The 26458-nt window shown below is 38.6% G+C and overlaps 1 protein-coding gene across 3 annotated transcripts in view; it reads left to right on the top strand.

Moving 5' to 3' along the window:
• OAS2 (2'-5'-oligoadenylate synthetase 2) overlaps positions 1-16859 on the top strand; it is a 32190-nt gene extending 15331 nt beyond the window's left edge. Inside the window, exons 8-11 of one of the 3 annotated variants that reach the window (XM_072600394.1) lie at positions 430-611; positions 7079-7317; positions 9876-10029; positions 15385-16859. In XM_072600394.1, coding sequence (XP_072456495.1) covers positions 430-611; positions 7079-7317; positions 9876-10029; positions 15385-15423 — 614 coding nt within the window. In that variant the 3' untranslated portion in view covers positions 15424-16859. Of the gene's footprint in view, positions 1-429; positions 612-7078; positions 7318-9875; positions 10030-11250; positions 15344-15384 lie in introns of those variants that run through there. The other 2 variants (XM_072600393.1, XM_072600395.1) reach the window with 2 other exon arrangements.
• Positions 16860-26458: the final 9599 nt, after the last annotated feature.

Genomic DNA, 26458 nt, shown 5'->3' with positions numbered 1-26458 from the left:
TAGACACAGCAACTCTCAAAGACCACCTACTAAACTATATAAGGATTACACTTGCCACCATTGGAGGAGATAGCCAAGCTAGTGAAATCACTACTTCCTAAAGTATTTTATAATACACACACACACACACACACACACACACACACACACACACACATATAGTATAAAGATTACACTTTTCAAATTATTTTTATATACATTCTCTCATAATTTAGAAGCAAGTCACTATATCTAATTCTTGATGATTCTACAACATTACTAAACATAGTACATATCGTTACCTTCCGGAGCATCTTAAAGCTAAGAGCAAGTGTATGGTTTTGACCACCTGTGCTAGTCCTATTCAAAGTCTGTAGTACTAGAATGTTACGCAAAAGTACTTTGAAAACTATATAGTGAATTTGATTATTATCATTTTTCCCACGATAGGTCCACGGGTTTCAAACTCTCCACCAGACCCTGAGATTTATATCGATCTCATCAAATCATCCGAAAGCAACAATGGGGGTGAATTCTCCACCTGTTTCACAGAACTACAGAGAGACTTCATTAGAACTCGTCCCACCAAGCTTAAGAGTCTTATCCGCCTCGTGAAGTACTGGTACAAACAGGTAAATTCTTAAAAGAGCTCTTCTAGTTTTCACATTAATCATGTTACCAATGAGATTCAGAATCTGCCATTGATGCATTTCTAGATTGTGTTTAAAATTTACAAAGGGTTCTCCTCACAGCAACTATATGGGGGCAGATAATACAAATGTAGTTATCTCCATATTATAGATAATACCTATAGCTTGTATCAGAGGTCAGTTCAAACTCAGATATCCTGGATTCAGGTCTACCAGTCTTTCCACTTCAGTACAAAAGTGTCTGCTGGTTCATAGGGCACCACTAAGTACTGAGCCACAAGCTCTTTCAACATTTGGCTGTAAGAAGAGGACAGAGCAGCTACTTTTGGGGTGCTTGGTTTCTTTTGCCCCATATTTTTACTCTCAAGCATCTTCAAAATCTCCCTAGCACCAACCCCAATAATGTAAGTCACACCTAAAAGTTTGTGGTACCACTCTCCTGCCACCTAATTGATTTCAATGAACATTTATCAGGCATGTACTATGTGGATGGTCTTGTGCTACAAATAAATCCTTGACCTCAAGATGATAAAGTTCTACTGGCAGGGATAGGGGTGGAGAGATACAATGTGAACACAATTAAACAAGCATAAAGGAGTCATTTCAAGGGGGTGAGAGTAATCATCCCTGGAAGAATTTACAAAGGCCTCTTGAGGCACTGGGCTGTTCTTTGAGTAAAACTAGAGATTGGCTCTATGAGGTTGAGCTGAGGAAGAAGAGCATTCCTAACATGAGCAATGGCCTGGAAAAAGGCAGGGAGGTGAGAGATAGGTTGTGTGGGGACCATTAATAAGTCAACCTGACTAAAATAGAGAGTGTACGAATGACAGCAATTGTAAATAACATTAAAAAAGGATGTGAAACCCTGATTGGTGAAAGCCAAAAGGAAGAACATTTTATATCAACATTTTCATCATTTTTCATCAACTGAACCTCAAAGGCCAGATGCCAGGACAAATACAAACTCAGTCTTATTATGAAAATAAGTGTAGCCACAGTCACAGCCACATCAGGAAGTTAACTTTTCCCAAAGAAAGTCAAGAAAATCTGCAAAAAAAAAAAGAGGTCTGCAAACACTGGGGTGGGAGGCTGACCAGGATCACAACATGGTGGAAGTGGCATTGGTCATAGGCTATGGAGCAGCAGTAGCATTGCCAAGGGATGTTAAGGGGACTGAACACCTGGTCATCGAGAAATTCCAGGGGACCTCCACGCTAATACTAGGAGCAGGAGCAAGTACCATTTGGCAGCTCTGTCAACAATGATCCAGTTCCAGATCTGAGTTCCAGGATAAAGAGGAGCAGTTACAGTCATAAGGGAGCAAAGGCTCTACCTACATGACCAGAATGTGGAGCAGGAGGGCAATGATGAAACCTCTCCCTTGATCACACACATTTGGAGAATTTGCAGGCCCCCAGCTCAAGCTATGAAAGCAGCAGAAGGACAAAAAAAGATAGAGATTCTGGCCAGTCATTCCCTTCAGTGGTATGCAGAGTTCAACTCTAACTTAGAGTTCAAAGTTAAGAAATAGACTGGAAAAAACTGTGCAAACAGTGAACCTGACCATGAAAAGCCACAATGGTGACAGAAAAGCTTAAGACACAAACTCAGAAGAAGACAATAACTTGAAAAAATCTATAAGTAGAGCCTGAAATAAAAATGTGGATCAGACACAAGTCCAACAAGAATTCCTAGAAATGCTAAAGGGATACAGGAAAAATGGGAAGATATGAAAGCACTTCAAGAAAATTATGAAAAGAGAATTGGTGACAGAGGCACAAAAATACAGAGGTACTAGAAGTGTGGCAATTAATAGAGGCAAGAAAATACTGGAAACAAATATCTCCTTAAAAATTAGAGCTAGTCAAGTGAAAGATAACGACACCATGAGAAATCAAGAAACAATAAAACAAATCAAAATACTGGAGGGAAAAGAGAGAGAAGAAAATTGAAATATCTCGCAGAAAAAAAATCAACTGACCTGGAAAATAGATTGAGAAGAGATATAAATTAATAATTATTGGACTACCTGAAAACCATTATCAAAAAATAATTAAACTGAACAAAGTAGAAATTGAAAGAATCCACTGATCACGTACTGAAAGAAATCCCAAAATGAAAACTCCTGGAAATATTCTAGCCAAAGTCTGGAATTCTCAGGTCAAGGAGAAAATACTGCAAACAACCAGAAAGAAATCATTCAAATACCATGAAATCACAGTCAGGATCAGACAAGATTTAGCAGTTTCCACTATAAAGGGGTGGAGGGTTTGGAAGATGATGTTCTGGAAAGCAAAAGAGATAGGATTACAACTAAGAATAAGCTACCTAGCAAAACTGATGTTTAATGAAATAGAGAGCTTTCAAGTATTCCTATTGAAAATATCAGAGATGAACCGATAATTTGACATTCAAACACAAGACTCAAGAGAGGCATAAAAAGGTAGGTACAAGTGAGAAATTCTAAGGGGAAGATGATACATGTAACCTCCAAGAGCTTTATTATTATTAGGGAGTCAGAAGGAGTCAACTTAGACAGAGGACATGGGTGTGAGTCTTATGTTGGCATGAACTCAAAAGAATGAAAGGATGACAAAGAGAAATGCACTAAGAGAAGGAGGAAAGGAGAAGAACGATGGAAATTATCTTGCATAACATGGAGGTTCAGAGTTTTTACAATGGAGGCAAATATGGGGTGCGGGAGAAGAAGCAGGCAACAGACTAGTTCAAAGGGGGTAAGTATGTATACACACAGAGCTGGGTGTAGAAATTCATCTTATGCAACAAGGAAGTAGGAGGGAAAAGGGCTAAAAGAAAGAGGAGGGGGTGAAGTGATAAGAGGAAGCTATATAAAAGGAGGTGTCAGAAGCAAAATAGACTTTTCAGGAGGGGACAGGGTTAAAAAGACAAATACAAGAGAAAAGGATTGAAGGAAATACATAGCAATCATAACTGCAAATGTGAATGGAATGAGCTCATTCATAAAATGGAAAAGGAAAACAGAATGAATTAGAAACTAGAATTCAACAATATGTTGTTTATAGGAGACAGTTGAAACAGAGACATATAGAAAGAGTTAAAATAAGGGGTTAAAGAAGAATCGATTGTACTTCAACTTAAGTTTTTAAAAAGGCAGATATAAACACTGGCCCAGAGTCAGGAGAACCTGAGTTCAGATACACTTACTAGCTGTGTGACCCTGGGCAAGTCACTTAACCCCAATTGTCCTCTCTCCCCCACCAAAAAAAGGCAGGTGTAACAATAACGATCTCAGAAAAGCAAAAGCAAAAATCAACCTAATTTAAAAAGATAATCAAGGAAACTACATTTCACCATTTTTTAAAAAAGGTGCCATAAATACTGAATGAATATCGATATTGCTAGTATATGCAGCAAATGATATAACAGTCAAATTCTTGAAGAAAAATTTAAATGGGTTACAGGATTAAATAGACAGTAAATCTATACTAGTAGGGAACTCAATTTATCCCCTGTAAAATCTAGATAAGTCTAATCATGAAATAAACAAAAAAGTCATTAAAGACATGAATAGAAGATTAGAAAAGTTAATTATGTTAGACCTCTGGAAAATCTTAAATGGGATAGAAAAGAGCATATCTATTTCGCAGATATGCATGACACCTTCACAAAAACTGACCATATGTTAGAGTATAAAAACTTCAAAAACAAATACAGAAAAACAGAAATATTAAATTCATCCTTTTCAGACCATAACGCAATAAAGATTATATTCAATAAAGGGCCTTTAAAGCATAGAATAAAAATTAATAGAAAACTGTTTAATCTACCTCTAAAGAATAAGTGGATCAAAGAACAAATACAGAAGCAATCACTAATTTCATTAAAGATAATGACAATAATGAAACAACATATGGAAATTTGTGGTCTTCAGCCAAAACAATACTGAGGAAATTTTATATCTTGAAACATGTACATCAATTAAAAATAAAGAAAGAGCAGATCTATGAATTGGGATGCAACTAAAAAACAACAGGAAAAACAAAAAGAATTAAATTCTCGTTTAAACACTAAAATATAAATCCTAAAAATCAAAAAAGTAATGAAATTGAAAGTTTAAAACAAAATCATTAAACATAAATAAAACTAGGAATTGATTTTATGGTGAGAAAAACAAGATAGATAAACCATGGGCTAATTTGATTTATAAAAAGAAAGAAGAAAGCCAAATCATCCAGAATTATAAGCTTGTCTCTAATGTATACAAACATTTCCATGTCCCCCTTTACCTTGCCATCCCCTCATTCTGCAGTTCTTTATCACTCCCTAGCCATTTCACTGCTAAACTCTTGGGAAAAGTCATTTATACTTGCTTAATCACTCCTCAATCCATTGGAATCAGACTTCTAATATCATTATTATGCTGAAAATACTCTTAAAGGTCACCAATGACCATTTATTGTTAAAACCACCATCCTTTTCTTGGCCTGTATCCACCCTTGACAATTTCCAATTTTCTACACCACTGACAAGCCTCTCTTCTATGTATGGCCCTCTGTGATAATGTTCTCTCCTGATAGTCCTCCAATCTGCCCAATCAATCCTTCTTAATCTCTATCATTCACCATCCCCCTCCTGTCCTCTAAATGTAGGTGATTCTCCATTGCTCTCTCCTACACTCTCTCCTCTTCTCCTTCACTCTACAGGTTCAATGATTGCTTCTCTACAAATGATTTACCTAAACATCAATCAACTAGATGTTTCACTAGAACCTCAAAGTCAATACATCCCAAAGTGAATTTATCATCTCCCCCATCACCACCTCAACATCTCTGTTTCTGTCGATGGTCCCATTATCTTCCCAACCACCCAGACTTCACAGCTCAGAATCAATCACCTTTGATTCTTACCTCTCCCTCAAAAATTTCCATGAAATTTCTCCAATCTCTTACCTTCTCTCTATTCCCACAGCCACTATGCTCATCACTCTTACCTTGACGATTATTATAGCCTTCTAGTTGATCTCTCTGATTCCTCTCTCCCACCTTAATCCATTCCTTTTTTCCTGCCAGAATAATCTCATTGAATATGAATATGACCGTAGTATTCCCCTGATCAAAACTCTACCATAGCTCCACATTTCTGACATGATTATAAGACATAAATTTCTTCTTTGTTACTAGGATCTTCCCTAATCTGATCCCAGTCTGGTTTAGTAGTCTAAGCTTATTTTATTCTTCTTGCACTCTTTCTATAAAATTAACATTTGAACTGGGTTTTAAAGGAAGCCAGGAATTATATAAAAGGCAGAAGATAAAAGGGAGAATATTCTAGTACTATCTATCTAAATAGAGATACAAACAGATATCTGTTGATAATTACACATATTTAGTTAATGTGGATGCTTATCTAGAAGAAGGTTAGGAAGAAATATGGGAGTCAACATGTCTTACTGTTAGTTTCTCCCCAGAGATTAGCACGTAAATTCAGATGATTCTCAAATGTTTTTGTTAGAAAGAACATACAGATCCCTTCAATTGGAAAATGACTGAATAAGTTGTGGTTTATGAATGTGATGGAATACTATTGTGCTATAATGACGAGCAGGCAGATTTCAGAAAAATCTGGAAAGACCTACCTGAACTGATGCTGAGTGAAATGAGCAGAACCAGGAGAACGTTGATCACAGTAACAGTCACACTGTGTGATGATCGGCTATGACTGACTTAGCTCTTCTCTGCAATATAACAATGCGAGACTATTCCAAAAGACTCATGATGGAAAATGCGATCTACAACAGAGAAAGAACTATGGAATCTGAATGCAGACCAAAGCATACTATTTTCACTTTTTCATCTTCTTTTCATGTTTTTTTTTTCTTTTGTTGTTTCTTCTTTCACAACATGACCAATATGGAAATATGTTTTATACGGTTGCACATGTATAACTTATGTCAGACAGCAAGTCTTGGGGAAGGGGAGGGAAAGGAGAAAAATTTGGAACCCAAAATCTTTAAAAAAAATGAATGTTGAAAATTGTTTCTACATGTAATTGGAAAAAGTAAAAGCTTTTAAATTTTTTTAAAAAAGGAAGAACATCCAGTACAACCCCACCTTTTGCCTAGAGATCTCTCCATCCTACTCAACATGAGAAAACTTCCCCATTTCCAACTGCTATGGGCACTTAACAGAGACCAAACATCTGTTTCTTTGCTTATCCTACCCCAGGTTCTACCTCAGAGGAGCAACACATTTGCACTTCTTGTAAGCAGCTGAATATCTAGAAACACCCACTTCTCAAGCAGGAGAGAAGTAACTACCCCTCAGTGCTGGGTCTTGTGGCCTAGTACACCAGATGGCCTTTTGTACCTTCATCCTTTGAGCCATAGTCTGGGCTACTGTATGGAAATGACAGGATTGAATGAATTCTATTTCCTTCACATTGTTTCTGTTTTCTTTCTTGGCCTTCAGTGTCATAGGAAATTAAAGAAGAAAGGGTCCCTCCCTCCAAAGTATGCCCTAGAACTTCTGACAGTCTATGCCTGGGAGCAAGGTAATGGGATGACAGATTTTGACACAGCTAAAGGCTTCCTGACGGTCCTGAAATTAATTATGCAGTACCAAAAGCTCTGTGTCTACTGGATAGTCAACTATGATTTTCAGGATGAATTCATCAGGAATTTCCTCTTGAAACAGCTCAAGAAACCCAGGTACCCATTGCAAACCAGATCATTGCTCTTCCCTGACCCCTAAACCCAATGTCAGTGACTCAGACCCCTAAGCCCTTTGAGGTGATGATACCCTATGTGAGGTTGGATTAAAAAAAAAAACAGGATAGGCCCAGATAGGGAAACTACCTCTAAAGGGAGAACCCAAGAATATTCCATATGGGTTATACAAAATAATGTCATCATGGTGAAGAGCAAAGGAGCAAGACAGATAAGGGGGACCCTGGATATTCTCTGCTGATCTCTCCAGGACGGAAATAACCTAAAGTTTAGATTCAGAAGAGATCTAAGGAACTTCAGACCATCAGGAGGAAAGCTGAAGGCCTGTCTTTGAAGACCCAGAATTTTCATAGACTTATAAAATCATTCAGATTTTAGCCCATAGTTGTACCTTACCCTTCACCAGGGTGAAAGGAAACAGAGTAGGGCAAGAAGTGAATTAGGAGGAGAAAAGGGAGTGGAAGAGACAAAGAAAAAAATGCCAATTTTTCCCCTCCCATGCCTTAAACTGTTATATAGCAACATTAATATGGTTTATTTAAATTAAATTAATATTATTATATTAATTTTTATTTCATTAATATTATTTTTATAGAAATGTGATTTTTTACTTACCTTCAAACCTCTTCAACTTGCCTGTTTCTGGCTAAGGTATTCCTGTCCTTCCAGTCTCCCAGGGTCATAGTCTCAGCATTATCATGGACTCTTCATTCTCCCTTGCCCCACACATCCAATCTGTTGCCGTTTCTGTCTTCGCAACATCTCTCTCATCCAATTGCTTCTCTCTCCTCACACAGCCACCACCTTAACCCTTACTGCCTTTCACCTAGATAGTTGCATGAGTCTCCAAATTGGTCTCCCTGACAGTGAGTCTTTATCCATGCCAGTCCATTCTCCACACCACTACTTTTCTTGAGTCCAAACTGAACTATGCCACTCTCGAGTTAACTCACTCAACTTCTGTGGCTTCCTGCTACCTCTAGTACCAAATGGAAACTCCTCTGTTTAGCTTTTAAAGACCTTCACTAAGTGGTCCCAAACTATCTTACCAGCCTTGTCAAACATTCTTCCCTCTCTCACATTTGAATATCCAGACAAACTGGCCTCTCCATTCCTTGCACACAACACTCCAGTCTCTCCTCTGCCTTCACACTGGCTATTCTCTATGTGCAACGTGTACTCTCTCCTAATGTCCACCTCAAAAAATTCCTTTCTGCCTTGAATATATATAACTTGAGCACCACCTTCTACATGGAAGTCTTTCATGCTCCCTCCAGCTGCTGGCACCCTCTCTCTCCAGCGATCTTATATTTAACTACTTTGGATTGATTTGCATTTCAGTCACTGAGAAGCATTTATTAGGGCTTGCTTTGGTGCGGGTACTAAGCATACAAATATAAGTGGAGAGATAGTCTCTACCCTCAAAGAAAGAGAAAGGGAGGGAGACAGAGAGGAAGGAGAGACAGACAGACATAAGGAAATGGTAGCGAGAAAGGAGAAAGGAAGAGAAGAGAAAGAGAGAGAGAGAGAGAGAGAGGTTCATGCTAGAGAAAGTCAAGATCTCTGCAGAAATAAGACCTAGCTGGCCTGGGTGTCCCCCTTAAATGGAAATTATGGGAGGAATCATCCAAAGTGAGGATAAGATCACAGATTACTTCCATGTGTGAATTCCAAGACTGGGGTGGGACTTTGGGGTGGTAGAGAAAGTTTGAAGTGGAGCCTGGAGAGGAATGATTTGTTTTTACATCTCTTCTGAACATTCCTCATTGGAATCTAATCTCCCTGTGAGTAGGGATCACTTCAATGACTTTATTTGTATCCTCAGCACCCAGCACAATGGAACTTAATTACCTGTTTGATCCTCTACTTCTTTGTTGATCTTTCCAACTGACCTTGCTGACCCAATTCTCCTCCTATTGCAATCTATTCTTCACACAATTGCCTTCACACAATTATTTTCCTAAAGCAAAAGTCTCACCATGTCATTTCTCTCCTCAATAAATTCTAATGGCCCCCTATTCACAGTAGGATTAAATAGAAATTTCTTTGTTTGATATTTAAAGTCCTTTACAATCTGACTTGAACCTATATTTCTGGCCTTACTACATATTTCTCACCTTCATACACTCTATAGTTCATCAAAACTGGCCCTTATTTTACCGTTCTTCATATATTCCTCACCACCTCCTACCTCTGTGACTTTACCCTGGCCGTTCCCCATGCCTGGAATGCCATCCCTTCTTACTTCCACCTCTTAGAATCCCAAGTTTCCTTCAAGATTCGGATCAAATGTCAATTTCCACATAAAGTCTTTCCTAGGCTACCCTCATTCCTGTTACAAGTATCTACTCCCCAAAGTTACCTTATATTTAATTCATATATATTTTGTACATACCTATATCTATCAATTATAAGCTCCTGGAGGGTAAAGATTGTTTCCATTCTATTTTTATATATGTATGGAAGATATAACATAGTCTCTGGCACATAATAATTACTTAATAAGTAATTGCTGAATGATTAATTAATTGTCTATTTAGGCCTGTGATCCTGGATCCAGCTGACCCTACTACAGATGTTGGTGGAGGAAACCGTTGGTGCTGGCACCTCTTGGCTCATGAAGCTGAAATCTGGTCATCTTCTCTCTGCTTCAAGACAGGGAACTTTGATGCTGTTGAGCCCTGGCCAGTGCTGGTGAGAACTTCTGCAGTGCTGGGATAGTGCCTTAGCAATCCCAGTGACAGCACACATAGAGATAGCACCATCAGGTTTGCCATGCACCTTATATACTCAGTCACACAATCCAGGCAGGCAAGGACTGAAGGTATCATTATTACCTCCATTTTTACAGATGAAGAAAACAGAGGCTAAGAGAAGTAAAATAACTTGCTCATCATCACCAAGCAAGCCTGTGTCAAAGGCAGGATTAGAATCTATGTCTCTCCTGACTTCATATCTAGAGCTCTTTCCACCATACCCCACCTGCCTTTGATCAGAGGTCTCTGCATATTTGTCATTCAAAGCCCTTCATCACCCGGCCCCCTCCTACCCTTCCAGTCTTCCTATACCTTCCTCCCCGCCACATACTCTTCCATCCAGTGACACTGGCCTCCTGGCTGTTCCATGAGCAAGACATTCCATCTCTCACCTCCAGCATTCTCTCTGGTGGCCTGGCCATGATCTTGCTCCTTATCTCCACCTACTGACCTCCTCGGCTTCCTTTAAGTCCCAACTAAACCTCCTACAGGAAGCCTTTCCCAGCCCTTCTTAATTCCAGTGCCTTCCCTCTGTTAATGATTTCCTATTTATCCTTGAATATAACGCACTTTGTATACATTTGTTTGCATGTTGTCTTCCCTGTTAGACTGTAAGCTCCTTGAGGGCAGGATATGTCTTTTACCTCTCTTTTTATCCCCAATGCTTAGCACAGTGCTTGACACAGAGCAGATGCTTAATAAATGGCTTTTGAATTGAATTGACTTTTGTAAGACCTAACCTTCAGGAACTCCCCACACTTTAGCATTTGATTTCCCTAAAATTATTCCATTTTTAGAATGTAACTTCCATCCCTCTCAAGGAAGACCTGTTTATTTAACCAGTTATTCAGATGAGACCCTATAATCATCCATAAGCCAAAAAGACCTTTTCCGACCCAATGAAACTTTATCCATGTACTCCTTATAAATAGTGGTGTTTACCTGAAATAAAACTTACCATGCTGTAACATGAGAAGTGCCTTAAATCTTCAATGGGACCTCTATTGGAAACCTGCTTGGCTTCACTTTAGCAAGTCTTGGGGCCTCAGTTTCTTCATCTGTAAAATGAGGGGGTGAGACTGGGTAGATGACATCTGAGGCCCTGTTCAGCTCTCAATCTATGATCCTAATTCTAAAACAAGGATCTGCTTCTTTTCAGACAGTCCAGACTCCGGGAAGCAATGGGCTTGGGCATTGTCAACTCAACATTCAGATGTACAAATGGAGTATTCTTCATATCTAAAAACTGAAGTCACCTCAAAGATGATCTGATGCAACCTATCTCCTGTCCCCCCCACTTATATTTTCAAAAAATATCTAATGATATTTGATCAAGCCAAATGGACTCATCTTCAGTCTTCATTCTCACTACATACTTTGAGACGCTATTCAACAATCTACTTCTCAAAATTCTCCTCTCACAGCTTTAGTGACTTTCCTTATTCTCTACCTATTTCTCCCATTATTCATATCACCTTTACAGACCTTCTTCCATACTGGTGAGGATCTTTTTCAAGACTGTCCTTCATTCTTCTGGTCTTTACTTTCTACATTCAAAGCCCTCCCTAAGTATATCATCTATCCATGGTGGCCTCTTAGCTCTTTGCCTTTGCTCCTGCTGTTTTGTTTGCTGGTAGAGAGAAGAGGCACATGGCATAGTGCAAAGAGCTGACTCAGCAGTGAGATGAACAGATTCAAGTTCTATATTGCTTGCTACCTATGAGGTCTTGGACAAGTCACTGGCTCTACAAAATGAAGGGACTGGATTAGAAGGCTTCTGAGGTCCCATCCAACACTAAATCTAGGATCCTGAGATCCTCTGTCTCCACCTGTGAAAACATAGACTTCAAGACCCAATTCAAACATCCCCTGTCTAATGAAGTCTTTTCCTGATTCTCCTCTCCAGCAACCACCACCCCAATGCAATCATAAGCTTGTAGGAATTAGAGGGAGAAAGTCCCTTAAAGACCAATCTTTTAGAAATAGGAAACTAGGTTCCAAAGAGCTTAAGAGGTTCATCAAATCATACACAAATCCCAAAGTATATTACCATTAGGCAAAATTCAAACTTGGGTCCTCTGACTCTAAACTCTATCTTCTCCTCCACACAGCCCATTCTGCTTTTCCTCTGGACTTTGTACTTTCTGTGCCATGAGGAAAAACTCCTACTTAGTGTTATTAAGGAAGTTTTTGCTTCCTTTACTAGACTACAAGCCTCCTGAGGGTGATCTGCTTTTGTTTTCCTTCCTAAAGTTTGCCCTGTCCCTGACTTTATTTATCAGGTCTGGCTGATTCATCCCAACTGCTGCTGTCATCTTGTTAAAAGAATAAAAACTACACAAACATGGGCGGTTCCTCCAAAGATTTGAATTGTTTTTACCCTCCATAATTTGGAATGTTTGATTATTCAGAACAACTCATTAAGGCAGTTTTTTTAGATGTTGAATTATAAAACCATCTCTCAAAGAAAGTCCAGATGCACTATGTGCTTCAGTCACATTACCTGGAAAACAACACACCTGATGCTCCAGTCTTGGACCAGTCTGGCATGAAATTAATTCTCTGTTAACAGAATCTAAAATACCATTGTGGCAATGATTCCTGAATCAATTGTCCATGTAAAATCAATCCATTAACTTATTAGGACAAAACCCAAAATTAGCATAAAGCTAAAAGAATAATGATAAGAAAAAGATATTCATAATTGAAATAACTCAGTACTGACTTAAGCAAATTACTGAAAAGGAAAAATAGATAACATGATAGAAGTCAGTTTATCCTGAAATTTAACCAGTGTTAATCCATTGTTATAACAAGGAGACCCAAAGGAGTTCAACAAGTGCCTTAGTCAAGTCAGTAAGCATTTAAGTGCCTACTAAGTGCTAGGCACTGTGGGCTAAGTGTTAAGGATACAAAGAATATGGGGCTTTACCTGAGAATTGAGGGAAGTCAGGCGAGCGAGGAGGGAGAGAATTCCAGGCATGGGGGATAGTCAGAGAAGATGCACAGTCAGATACACAGGCCTTGTTTGAGGAACAGCCAGGAGGCTGGTTTCACTGGCTCATACACTACATGGAGGATGTCAGTAAACATCTCACTTACATGCCAATCAAAGAGAGACGGTGACCTCTGGCAAAACCAGATTGGAATACAGATGCCTTTGCAAAATTTTACAAAGAAAGATAATTCCAAATTATGAAAAATATTATCCAAATCAGAGAGAACCAATGGAGGGGTAAACCAGTTTAAATATAGTTTGACAAGAAATTCAGCCAACCAAGTCATCCCATGAGCATTTAAGGGTGTAAATCAAAGGAAGACAACAAACCAGAGGAAAGGGGAAGGGAAATTGTCAAAGATTTTTTCTTAAAAATCTCATATTTATAGACTTTCTAAAAATGTCAATATATAAGAAGCAGTGTGGAGTAGTGGCTAGAAAGCTAGCCTCTAAGGTAGGAAGATGTAGGTTGGAGTCTCATCTCTGAGACATACGGCCTGTGTGACCCTGGGCAAGTCATTTCATGTCTCATGGACCCCAAACAATTTCTAAGAATTAAGCTGCAGAACAAGAGTTGTTATGCATTGAAAAAGGTTCAATAGTAGGACAACTATGAGCATAACTGACCATAACAATAATAAAACCAACCAAAATCATGTGATTACCTCAATAGATGCAGAAAAAGTCTTTGAAAAAATATAGCACCCATTTCGATTAAAAACACTAGAGAATATAAGAATAAATGGAGATTACCTCTAAATGATAAGTATGACTTATTTAAAACCATCAACAAGCATTATCTATAATGAGGATAAGCTAGAAGCTTCCCCAGTACAATCAGAGGTGAAGCAAGGATGCCCATTATTATCACTACTATTCAATATTATACTAGAAATGTTAGCTCTAGCAATGAGAGAAGAAAAAGAAACTAAAGGAATTAGAATTAGGCAATAAGGAAACAAAATTATCACTCTTTACAGATGTTATATTTAGAAAATCCTAGAGAATCAACTAAAAACTACTTGAAATTATTAGCAACTTCAGCCAAGTTGCAATATCCAAAATAAACCCTCATAAATCATCAGCATTTCTATATATTACCAACAAAATATAGCAGCAAGAGATAGAAAGAGAAATTCCATTTAAAATAACTGTAGACAATAAAATAAATAAAATTAAATAAATAAATAAAATACTTGGGAGTCTACCTGCCAGAACAAACCCAAGAATTATAAAACACTTCTCATACAAATAAAGTCATGGCTAAACAATTGAAAAAATATTAATTACTCATGGGCAGTCTGAGCCAATATAATAAAAATGACAATTCTATCTAAATTAATCTATTTATCCAGTGCCATACCAATAAAACTACCAAAAAATGATTTTACTAGAGCTAGAAAAAATAATAATAAAATTTGTCTGGAAGAACAAAAGCTCAAGGGTTACAAAGAAAAAAATGCAAAAGAAGGGGGTCTAACTGTACCAGATCTCAAATTGTATTACAAAGCAGTAATTATCAAAACAATCTGGTGATGGCTAAGAAATAGATTGGGGAGTGGGGTGGGGGTGAAGCCAAGATGGCGGAGTAGAAAGATACACATACTCTAACTCTTCCTGCACAACTCATAAAATGCCTGTAAAGAATGACTCTCAACAAATTCTAGAGCAGCAGAAGACACAGAACGATGGAGTGGAGGAGATTTCCAGCCCAGGGTGACCTGGAAGGCCAATGGGAAAGGTCTGTTGCACCAGACATGGAGCCAAGTGCAGTCCAGCCTTGGCCATGTGGTGCCAGGGGGCAGCAGGGCTGGAGCAGGCCTTGGGGGCAGAATCCCCAGCCACAGCAGAGGTTCACAGATCCCTCAACCCACAGGCACCAAAGACACTTCAAAGGTCAGTGAGAGAGTTTTTTCACCTCTGTGACAAGGTGACTAGCACTGGCCCCAGACAGAGGCAGCTGCAACAGTAGCGGGTGAAGGCAGCTGCAGTGGCAGTGACTGTGTCAGGGAGCAGCCAACTTTCATTGTTGGAGCCTCAACTTAAAACCTCTGGGGGAATTGAACAGCTGATCTGAATCTCAGCAGTGAACCAGGCGAGGCAGTAAGCTCCTCTCCCTTGATTATGCCACCTTGGAGTAACTGAGATCTTACCAGTCCCCAAAGTATACCCTACTCTTGACAAAGGACCCAAAAGTCAAGTAATTGGTTGGGAAAATGCACAAAAAAGGGGGGGAAAGTAAGATTATAGAAGACTACTTTCTTGGTGAACAGGTATTTTCTCTCAACCTTTCAGATGAGGAAGAACAATGTTTACCATCAGGGGAAGATGTAAAAGTCAAGGTTTCTGCATCCAAAACCTCCAAAATAAATATGCAATGGTGCCAGGCCATGGAAGAGCTCAAAAAGGATTTTGAAAATCAAATAAGAGAGGTGGAGGAAAAATTGGGAAGAGAAATGAGACCAATGCAAGAAAATTACAAAAAGTGAATCAGCAACTTGCTAAAGGAGACCCAAAAAATGCTGAAGAAAATAACACCTTTAAAAATAGGCTGACTCAATTGGCAAAAGAGCTCCAAAAAGGCAATGAGGAGAAGAATGTTTAAAAAGCAGAATTAGCTAAATGGAAAAGGAGGTTCAAAAACTCACTGAAGAAAATAATTCTTTAAAAATTAGAATGGGACAGATGGAAGTTAATGACTTTGTGAGAAACCAAGAAATTACAAAACAAAACCAAAAGAATGAAAAAATGAAAAATAATGTGAAATGTCTCTTTGGAAAAACTACTGGCCTGGAAAATAAATCCAGGAGAGACAATTTAAAAATTATGGGACTACCTGAAAGTCATGATTAAAAAAGAGCCTAGACATCATCTTTCATGAAATTATCAAGGAAAACTGCCCTGATATTTTAGAACCAGGGGGCAAAATGAATATTGAAAGAATCCACAGATCACCTCCTGAAAGAGAAACTCCTAGGAATATTGTGGCCAAATTCCAGAGTTCCCAGGTCGAGGAGAAAATATTGCAAGCAGTTAGAAAGAAACAATTTGAGTATTGTGGAAATGGAATCAGGATAACACAAGATCTTGCACCTTCTACATTAAGGGATCAAAGGGTTTGGAATATGATATTCCAGAAGTCAAAGGAACTAGGAGTATAACCAAGAATCACCTACCCAGCAAAAGTGAGTATAATACTTCAGGGGAAAAAATGGTCATTCAATAAAATAGAGGACTTTCAAGCATTCTTGATGAAAAGACCAGAGCTGAACAGAAAATTTGACTTTCAAACACAAGAATCAAGAGAAGCATGAAAAGGTAAATAGGAAAGAGAAATCACAAGGGACTTACTAAAGTTGAACTGTTTACTTTCCTACATGGAAAGATAGTATTTGTAACTCTTGAAACTTTTCTCAGTATCTGGGTAGTTGAAGGGATTACACACACACACACACACACACACACACACACATGGAGAAAGAGAGACAGAGAGAGCAGGGTGAGTTGAATAGAAAGGGACCATATCTAAAAAAATAAAATTAAGGGGTGAGAGAGGAATATATTGTGAGGAGAAAGGAAGAAATGGAATGGGGCAAATTGTCTGTCATAGAAGAGGTAAGAAAAAGCTTTTCCAATGGAGGGGAAAGGGGGGAAGGTGAGAGGGGAAAAGTGAAGCTTACTCTCATCACATTTGGTTCAAGGAAGGAATAACATGCACACTCAATTTGTATGAAAATCTATCTTACACTACAGGAAAGTAGGGGAGAAGGGGACAAGTAGGGTGGGGGAAGATGATGGAAAGAAGGGCAAATGGGAGGAGGGAGCAATTAGAAGTAAACACCTTTGGGGAGGGACAAGGTCAAAAGGGAGAATAGAAGAAATGGGGGGCAGGATAGGATGGAGGGAAATATAGTTAGTCTTACACAACATGACTATTATGGAAGCCATTTGCAAAACTACACATATATAGCCTGTATTGAATTTCTTGCCTTCTCAGTCAGGATGGGTGGGGAGGGAGGAAGGAAGAGAGGTTGGAACTCAAAGTGTTAGGAGCAAATGTTAAGAATTGTTATTGGATGCAACTAGGAAATAAGAAATACAGGTAATGGGGTATAGAAATTTACCTTGCCCTACAGGACAAGAGAGAAGATGGGGATAAGGCAAGGGAGGGGTGTTAGAAGGGAGGGCACATTGGTGGAAGGGGCAATCAGAATGCAAGATATTTTGTGGTGGGGGAGGGGAGAGATGTGAGAAAATTTGGAACCCAAAATTTTGTGGAAATAAATGTTGAAAACTTTAAGTAAATAAACAAGCAAATAAATGAAAAAGTAAATAAATAGTAGAAATAGATTGGTGGATCAGTGGAATAGAGGTACAAATTACATTACAGTAAATGATCATAGTAATCTAGCATTTGATAAATCCAAACATTCAAACTTTTGGAACAAAAACTCATTATTTGACAAAAACTGGTGGGAAAACTGGAAAACAGTATGGCAGAAACTAGGTGAACAACAACAACTCCCACTGTATGCCAAGATAAGGTCAAAATGAGTACATGATTTACACCTAAAGAGTGATACCATGAGCATGGAATAGTCTATCTGTCAGATTTATGGAGACGGTAAGAATTTAGGACCAAAGAAGATACTGAGGTCATTACAAAATGTAAAAGGATAATTTTGATTATATAATATTTAAAAGTTTTTGCACAAACAAAACCTATGCTGTCAAAATAATAAGGAAAGTAGAAAATTGGGGGGGGTGGAATTTTGCAACAACATCTCTGATAAAGGTATTATTTTTTAAATATATAGAAAACTGATGCAAATTTATAAAAATACAAGTCATTCCCCAAATGATAAATGGTCAAGGGATATGAACAGGCAGTTTTCAGACAAAGAAATAAAAGCTATCTATAGTCATATGAAAAGTGTTCTAAATCGCTGTTGACTGGAGATGCAAATTGAAAAACTCTAAGGGATCATCTCATGTCTTTCAGATTGGCTAATATGACAAAAAAGGAAAATGTTAGCTGTTAGAGAGAAAATGGAAAAATTGAGATGCTAATGCACTCATTGGTGCAGTGAACTGATGGTTCATTGGTGGAGTTGTGAACTGATGCAGCCATCTTGGAGAGTTATTTGGAACTATGCCCAAAGGGCTATAAAAGTGTACATTTCCTTTGATCCAGCAATACTACTTCTAGGTTATTTCCCAAAGACATCCAAAAAAATTGGGAAAGGACCTATTTATACAAAAATATTTATAATGGTTCTTTTTTGTGCCAATAATTGGACATCAAAGGGATATCCATCAATTGTGGAATGGCTAAACAAGCTGTGGTATATGATTGTAATGGCCTATTATTGTTCTATAAGAAATGACAAGCAGGATGATTTAAAAAAAGACCAGAAAGACTTACATGAATTGGTGCATAGTGAAGTGAACAGAACCAGAAGAACATTTTATACAGTAATAGCAATATTATTGGATGAAGAATTGTGAATGACCTAGCTCTTCTCAGCAATACAATGATCCAAGCAATCCCAAAGGACTAATGATGGAGACCATCTGCCTCCAGAGAAAGAACTGACATAGATGAATGCAGACTAAAGCATGCTATTTCTCACTTTGTTTCATTTTTTCCTTTTATTCAAGTCTTCTTGTATAAGAAAATCCAAAAATGCGGTCATGAAGAGTTAGATACAACTGAACAAAAATTATACAACAGGATTTTCCCAGGGTTCTACATAGCAAAGCTATGTTTCCTGTGCTCTCAGGACCTCAAAATGATAACAACCCATTCTTTACCAGAAAGGATCCAATCCAGGGAATACTAGCAGGAGTTCAGATGTCTACTGCATTTTACAAAATACTTTCCACATCATGAAGTATTATACATATTGTCATCCCCATCTTACAGATGAGAAAACAAGTGTCAAAGAGGCTGCGACCTGTAATCACTGACTCTGAACACAGGATTGGTGTCTCCTAGCTTTAAATCTCATGCTCTTTCAATAATGTCTCTCACAGGCAACAATCAATTTTCACAAGGACAATATCAGACTCATCGCCTTTGACCAAATGATTTCACTGATACCCTCAGGATATTAATAAAATTGGGAAGAAAAACCCATCTGAGCAAAAAATATGCATGACAGCTTTATCTGCAATAGCAAAAAAAAAAAAAACCCAAAAAACTGGAAGCAATCCATATATCCAAAGATTTGGAAATGGATTAATAAATTTTTCTGTCGTTGTAGAGGGGTAGCATGGGGTAATGGATAGAAAGCTGCCCTGGAAGTTGGGAAAACCGAGATCAAGAGTGGGGGAACTGCAGCCTTGAGGCCATATGTAGCCCCCTCTGTCCTCAAGTGTGACCCTTTGACCAAATCCAAACTTAGACGTGAAGGGTCATTCTTGAGGATCTAGAAGGCCACATGTGGCCTCCAGACTGCAGGTTCCCCACCCCTGACTAGATTAATGTCCTGCCTTTTACACATTCTAGCTGTGTGACCCTAGACAACTGGTTTAATCTCACAATGACCCAGGAAACTCCCTAACATGCTAAGTTTCAGAGATGAGTTTCCCATCCACTACAGGGGGAGGGAGTTTCCCTTTGAAAACTTTTTATACTGATAAAATCACAGGCAAGACTGGGTCCTCCATATACTACCAAAAAATTAATAAGACCAACTCTACAAATGGGAACATGGCATAGTAAAAAAAAGTGCCATACCTACAGCCACGAGAAACAGGTTCAAATCCTGTTTCCAACTCCTACTGGCTAAATGTAAATGGGCAAGCTTCTTACTGCCTCTAAATCCCAGTGTCTTGGTCTGTAAAACAAAGATAATAACCCCTTTAGTATCTTACTTCAAAGGGTTGTTGTAGCAAACAAATTAAATAATGAAGGTAGCAAGCATTGTAAGATTTAAAATATGGTAGTTGTTGGGAGGCCTAAATGGAGGCCTGGAGTCAGGACAGACCTGAATTCAAATTCCAATTCAGATACTTCCTAGTGGTGTGAACCTGGGCAAGACATATAACTGTTTGCCTCAGTTTCCTTTTCTGTAAAATAAGCTGGAGAAGGAAATGGCAAACCACTCCTGTATCTATCAAGAAAGCCCCAACATGATTGAAATACAACAATGTTAGAAATATTTGTACTTCAATACAATTGGATGTGAGCCCCATTTAGACCAAGCAAGTTGAAGGTCATAAGAAACAAAGAGAGAGACAATCGAGATGTCATTAAGGATGAGGACCTTCTAGGTGTGGTGGAATTGTTCTATATATAGCAAAGGATCTGAAGCTTTCAGTAAGAAAGAAGAATATGAAAAAGTCAATAGAAACAATGAATTTCACTGCTGTCCAGATTGCCTTGTACCTTCCCCAGGCATTCATTTGCATAAACCAATAAAAGAATGTTAGAAGTGTTTTTTTTTAACTTAGGGAAACCTGAACCCCCAAAATACTTGGTAATTGTTGGACAAATAGCCACTGGCTGGTTGTGGTCTGCTGAGATGCATATTTGGGAAATGTTCTGGATTATAGGTTTAGATGAGCTCTGTCACTGAGTGAACTATCTCTGAACCAGGAAGAGTTGTCCATCAAAGTATCATGGGAACAGCATTGGAGACATCTGCTAATAGAGTGAAAGAGTCTCTATGGTTTCTGAAAGCTCACAGGAGTACCTAGGTAATCCTGGGGCTGCTCCCTAAAGAACAAGCCCAGGTAGAGACATCTCAAACCTACCATGTTCTTCAGTGAACTTCAGGAGGACTCTTCCAGGTGAGAAAGGGCACCAAGGGAGTCATAGTTGTATGTCTTGTCCATATGAGTGCCTTACTATCATTGTACTTTAAGACTGTGCCCACTCTCCCCATCCTCCTGAACTCTATGTTTGTGGAAGGATTTCCAGAGGCATAGGTGTAACTACTGTTTTTGCCATTCGGTTTGAGTAAATGCCTTTGTTAAGAGCTGAGTTTGATGGCTGATTGTTAATGGGAATCACACCACTGGGGGCTTAAGAGCAACAGTACTGAAAAAAAGCCCCTCTGATAAGGTATGAGCCCAACCTTTGTCCCTTGGACCAGGAGAGTTTTGGTCCCATTTGTCTGAAGGGCCCCAGAAAGCCTGGCATTGGGGGGCTCCTTGGAATCCCCTTATTTGATTTAGCATTCTCTTGAGGTCTGGTCACCTAACCCTGTGCTCCCTACCTTTGATCCTTGATCTTATCAGGGTGCTATTGTCTGGACTTTGAGCCCCCTTCCTCTGACTGGAGAGGGTAGAGATAGAAAAATCTTCCCAGAATCTCCATTTAAGGAAGTCACTGAGACAAGTCATCTGGACTGCATTGGATTTTGCCATCATGCCCCCATGGAGGGTGTCTTTCCTTTTATTTAGATTTCTTTTGCATGCTGTCTTCTCTGTTTCAATTGTAATCTCCTGTAGGGCATAGACTGTCTATTTCTTCCTTCCTTCCTTCCTTCCTTCCTTCCTTCCTTCCTTCCTTCCTTCCTTTCTCTTTCTTTCTCTCTCTTCTTCTTCTTCCTAGTCATTTAACCCTATTTGTCTTAGTTTCTCATCTGTAAAATGAACTGGAGAAGGAAATGGTAAACCACTTTGGTAATGGTAAATTTTCTTTGCCAAAAAAATAAACCAAATGGGATCATGAGGGGTCAGACATGACTAAACAACAAATGCTCAATACCTTCTCTCCCTTTCTTTTCCCCCACCCCATCAAGGTTCCTGGATTAGATAGGTTAACCAATCCCTCTAAGATCCTACTCACCATCCTATTAACTTTCTGGACCAAAGTTCGCCTCCATGACCACCATTTCCCTATATGAATCATCTACTTCCCCTTTTAGAAAGGGACTGTCTTTGCTTTTGTATTTCTATCTCCAACACTTGGTACAGTTTTTGACACAGTAATTACTTAATAAATGCTTTGTCAGTCATTTAAAGTCAGAAGTGAAAAATTCAATTATCTCAATATTCTAAGTCCATTTGTTTTTTCTACACCATGCTTTAAATACTCATGGCTGACATTTTTGTGCTGCCTTAGATTTTTTTTTAAAAAAAAGCTGTAGTACAATAGAAAATTTATTGACTTCCTACTTCCAACTTCTATGAGAGAAGTTTGTGGTGAAAAAGAAGAAAAGGGAAGACCTTGAGCCAGTTAAGAAGGAAAATAGCAAACATCTATTATTTGGAGAAGTTTAGTGGATTTGAATCAGAAAATTTTAGAGAAATTTACTAGAATTTGAGAAAAATTTGAATTTGAAGAAAAATCGCCAGAATCATATTCTGGTCCAGATTCTACTTTCAGGCTGAAAGACAAAAAGAATCCAGAATAACTAAGGGGAATATAAAATGATCGAGATGGATTCAGAAGTAGAACCTGAAGGGGAATACTCAAGAAGGAAATGGAATAGGTAGCTGACAAGATCAGGCAAAGTAAGAAAAGGTATTTGGAACAATCAGAGGGTAAATCCAGCTGCTAGAATGGATTGGTCAGTAGAGTGAAGGAGGAAGTCGAAGCAAGTAGGAGGGAAAGTAAAGTGTGTTTGTGGAGTTCAGACAAATGAAAGGAACTTGAATGGTTGTCAAGTTATTAAGAGGTGATAATTGACTGTAAAAATTGTTTAAATGTATAGGATTGAGATGTAAAGGAAAGTAATTCTCCCCTCACAAAGAGAGGCTGGAAAAATCTTGATAGATATGAAAACTAGGGGAAATTGTGCTATGGCACAATTCCGATTCTGATGTTTCTATTTCTGTCACTGTCTAGTGACGCTTATCTGTGTTCCAAGTATAGTACAATCTCTATACTGAAAGAGAGGGTGAAGGGAGAATACCTTGCCACTTTCTGAGTTGTGCAAGATAACACAATGTTCCTCAAAGAAGGAAACAATAGCAACTTCTAACACAATGTTCCCCAAGGAAGGAAACAATAGAGACTCCTGACACAATGTTCCCAAAGAAACAAAACGATAGAGACTTCAATGAGAAAAGGGGGAGGGGAAGAGATTCTGAAGAGGAGAATGGGATATTTGATTTTTGTCAGGATATTGGCACGTGGAATAGTGTTACACAGAGGAGAATGGGAAGGAAAAGGACATCTGAGGCTCTTCTTGAAGAGTCGGGAGCTGGATGCTCTGAGGAGAAATATCCTGCTTATCCTCCACAGCAAACAGGTGAAAGATCATCCCTAAGGGTCAGAGGCAGAATGAAGGAGGAGGAGGAGGAGGAAGAGGAGGAGGAGGAGGGAGGAGGAGGAGGAGGAGGAGGAGGAGGAGGAGGAGGAGGAGAAGGAGAAGCTAGCATCCATACGGGGCTGCAAAGGTTTGCAAAGCGATTTACTTAATCTGCAAGTAAAAAACCTCTGGCCTCCCATTCAAAGACTTAATTCAAGTCAATCAAAAAATCAAGTCAAGAAGTATTTATTTTTTTTTATGTTAAATAATTTATTTATTTTCAATTTTCAACATTCACTTCCATAAGATTTTAAGGTCCAAATTTTTGCCTCCTTCTTCCCCTCCCCATATCCCAAGGTGGTGTGCAATCTGCTATAGGATCTATGCATACATTCATATTAAACATATTTTCACATTAGTCATGTTGTAAAGAAGAATTAGAATCAATAGGAGGAACCACGAGGAAGAAGAGAGAACAAATCGTGTGCTCGATCTGCATTCAGACTCCATAGTTCTTTTTTCTAAATGTGAATAGCATTTGCCGTCATGAGTCTTTTGGAGTTGTCTAAGATCTCAAGAAGCATTTATGAAAGACCTACTGTGTGTCAGGCACTGTGCTAGACACTAGGGATACAAATCAAGCAGAAAGACAGTCCCAGCCCTCAAGGAGCTTTCATATTAAGGAGGGAAGATGACATGAAGGGGCTTGGAGGTGGAAGAGGATACCATGTTGGGAAATGGTGAAGAAAGTCCAGAATGCAACTTGGAGAGAAATGAAGACATGGTTGGCTAGTGGGGGGGGGGGGGTGGAATCCTTCTTGAATGGAAGGTTCTAGAAGGAATCAGCCAATCAGAAGGAGAGACTATTGAGATAGACAATACTTCTAGTGTAAGAAATCCAGTGGTATATTGAGTTTCCTGGGCATAGAGATTTCTACAGCATGGTAGAGAAAAATTCAGACAATCAGGAATACAGCCTAGAAAGGAAAGAATACAATTTCATGTTAGTTTCCTCTCTTGTCAATATAGGAAGAACTACAAATCCCAGAGGTTCTGTGGCCAGACAACACTTTGCCAGAGGTTGTTACAAACACAATGACCAACCATGATTCCATAGGACTCATGATGAAGCATGCTGCCTATCCTGGTAAAGAGGTGATGAACTCAAGGTGCAGATTAAGACATAGTGTGTTTTGTTCAGTTTTGTTTTTTAACATAGGTGTAATTTTACTTTGCAACAGGGATTTTGCTTTTCTTTCCTTCTTAATGTCAGGGTCAGGGGAAAGCAAGGGGGAGAGATTAAAATAACATTTAATTTAAATTTAAAAATTTTTAAAATTTTAAAAAAGAATTTATTTGTGGTTATCTTGCAGATAAATCAATCAATCAAGAACCATTTATTAAATGCTTACTATATATCAGTCCTTGCGCTAAGCACTCAGGAAACAAAAGCCAAAAGTAATCTAGGGTAGAATTTAATTTGATGTTGACCCTCAGAGGTCGTTATTACTAGTGGGTTTATGAGGATGAGGTCAGCAAGTAAGCAGGAGTCCAGAGATAAAATAAAAAGGTTTGTATTTGGCTAGCCAGGCAGGTACTCTTCTACAGCATCTGTGCCAATCATGGGGAAAATGTTTATAGATAGATAGATAGATAGATAGATAGATAGATAGATAGATAGATAGATAGATAGATAGATAGATAGATAGGTAGGTAGGTAGGTAGGTAGGTAGGTAGGTAGGTAGGTAGATAGATAGATAGATAGATAGATAGATAGATAGATAGATAGATAGATAGATAGATAGATACTACTTTTAGGCAGCTTTCTACAGACTAAGCAAGAATCATTTAAAGCAATCACAATAAAGGTCAACTTTAACATCAGCTGGATACCAGGGTGGGAAGGACACAGTTTATCTCAGGGATGTGTTTTCAGAACAAAATACCCTGCCCTATCAAAGGAACAGGATGTGTACATTTTTCAGCTTATGGAATGTAAAACAAGTCCCATCCACAGCTATGATCTACAATCATATTTTTCTACATCTCTACCCTCAAGAATCTTTCATTCAAATGAGGGACAGAGTATTACATAAATAAACTATATGCAATATACATGTAGAATATGAAAGGTAACCTTAGAGAGAAAAGCACTAAGGGAGAAAAGAGGGGGTGGAGGGGCAAGGAATAGGAAAGGTCTTCAGAAGATGGCATTTGAGCAGAATTATGAAAGAAGCCAAGGAGGGATTCTAAGAAGTGGAGTGGGGAGGAGGAAGAGCATGCCAGGTATAGAGTACTGGTCAGGCAGGACAAAAGTACAAAATAAAATTTTTGTGAATCTATAAGATTGTGAAATTGGAGATTTTGTGGAAATCAAAATGAAAAGATTTGGCAGCAGATTTAAGCTGGAGAATGACATAGAACTTAGGTGATTGGGAGGATGCTGATGCCCTTGACAGTCATATAGATATACAGAAGATGGGTGTGTTGGAGGAGGAGGAGTAAAGATAATTTAGTTCTATTTGGGGCATTTAAAAGATACCTATGGGGTATCCAGTTTAAAGTAATCAATAGGAACCTGATCAGACAAAAATATATTTCAGGAGAAAGACTAGAACTGGTTATGGAGGTTGGAGAAACACATTCATAAAAAGGATCACTGAACCAATAGGAGCTGATAAGATCATAAGTGAGAGAGTGGAGAAAGGACAGACACTTTGAGTACACTGACCATTAGAGCTCACAACATGGAGAAAGATCCAGAAAAGTGGTCAAATTGGGAGAAGAACAAGAAAAAATAATAACATGAAAGCCCAGAGAGGAGAGAGTATCCAGGAGAAAAAGAGGGGGTCAATAGTATCAAACGCTGCAGAGAAGTCAAGATGGACAAGGATTAGGAAAAGGCCATTCAATTTGGCAATAACTGGTAACTTGGTTGAGTGCTGTTTCATTTGAGTAATGAGGGCAGAAACTGGGTTGCAAAGGGTTTGGAAGACAGAAAGAGGAATGGAAGTGCCATATGTAAAGTACTTTTTCATAGAGTTTAGTTGAGAAAGGGAGGCAAGATTTAAAGCAACAGCTATATTGAGAATAATGATATATGATGCAGTATACGATATGATATGAAGATGAAATATAATGAAAATTTTTGGATCAAGTGA

The sequence above is a fragment of the Notamacropus eugenii genome, chromosome 4 (genome assembly GCF_028372415.1).
Source record: "Notamacropus eugenii isolate mMacEug1 chromosome 4, mMacEug1.pri_v2, whole genome shotgun sequence".
Classification (NCBI taxonomy): domain Eukaryota; kingdom Metazoa; phylum Chordata; class Mammalia; order Diprotodontia; family Macropodidae; genus Notamacropus; species Notamacropus eugenii.
Note: the sequence above shows the minus strand (reverse complement) of the source record. Positions and strands in the feature narration are given on the sequence as shown.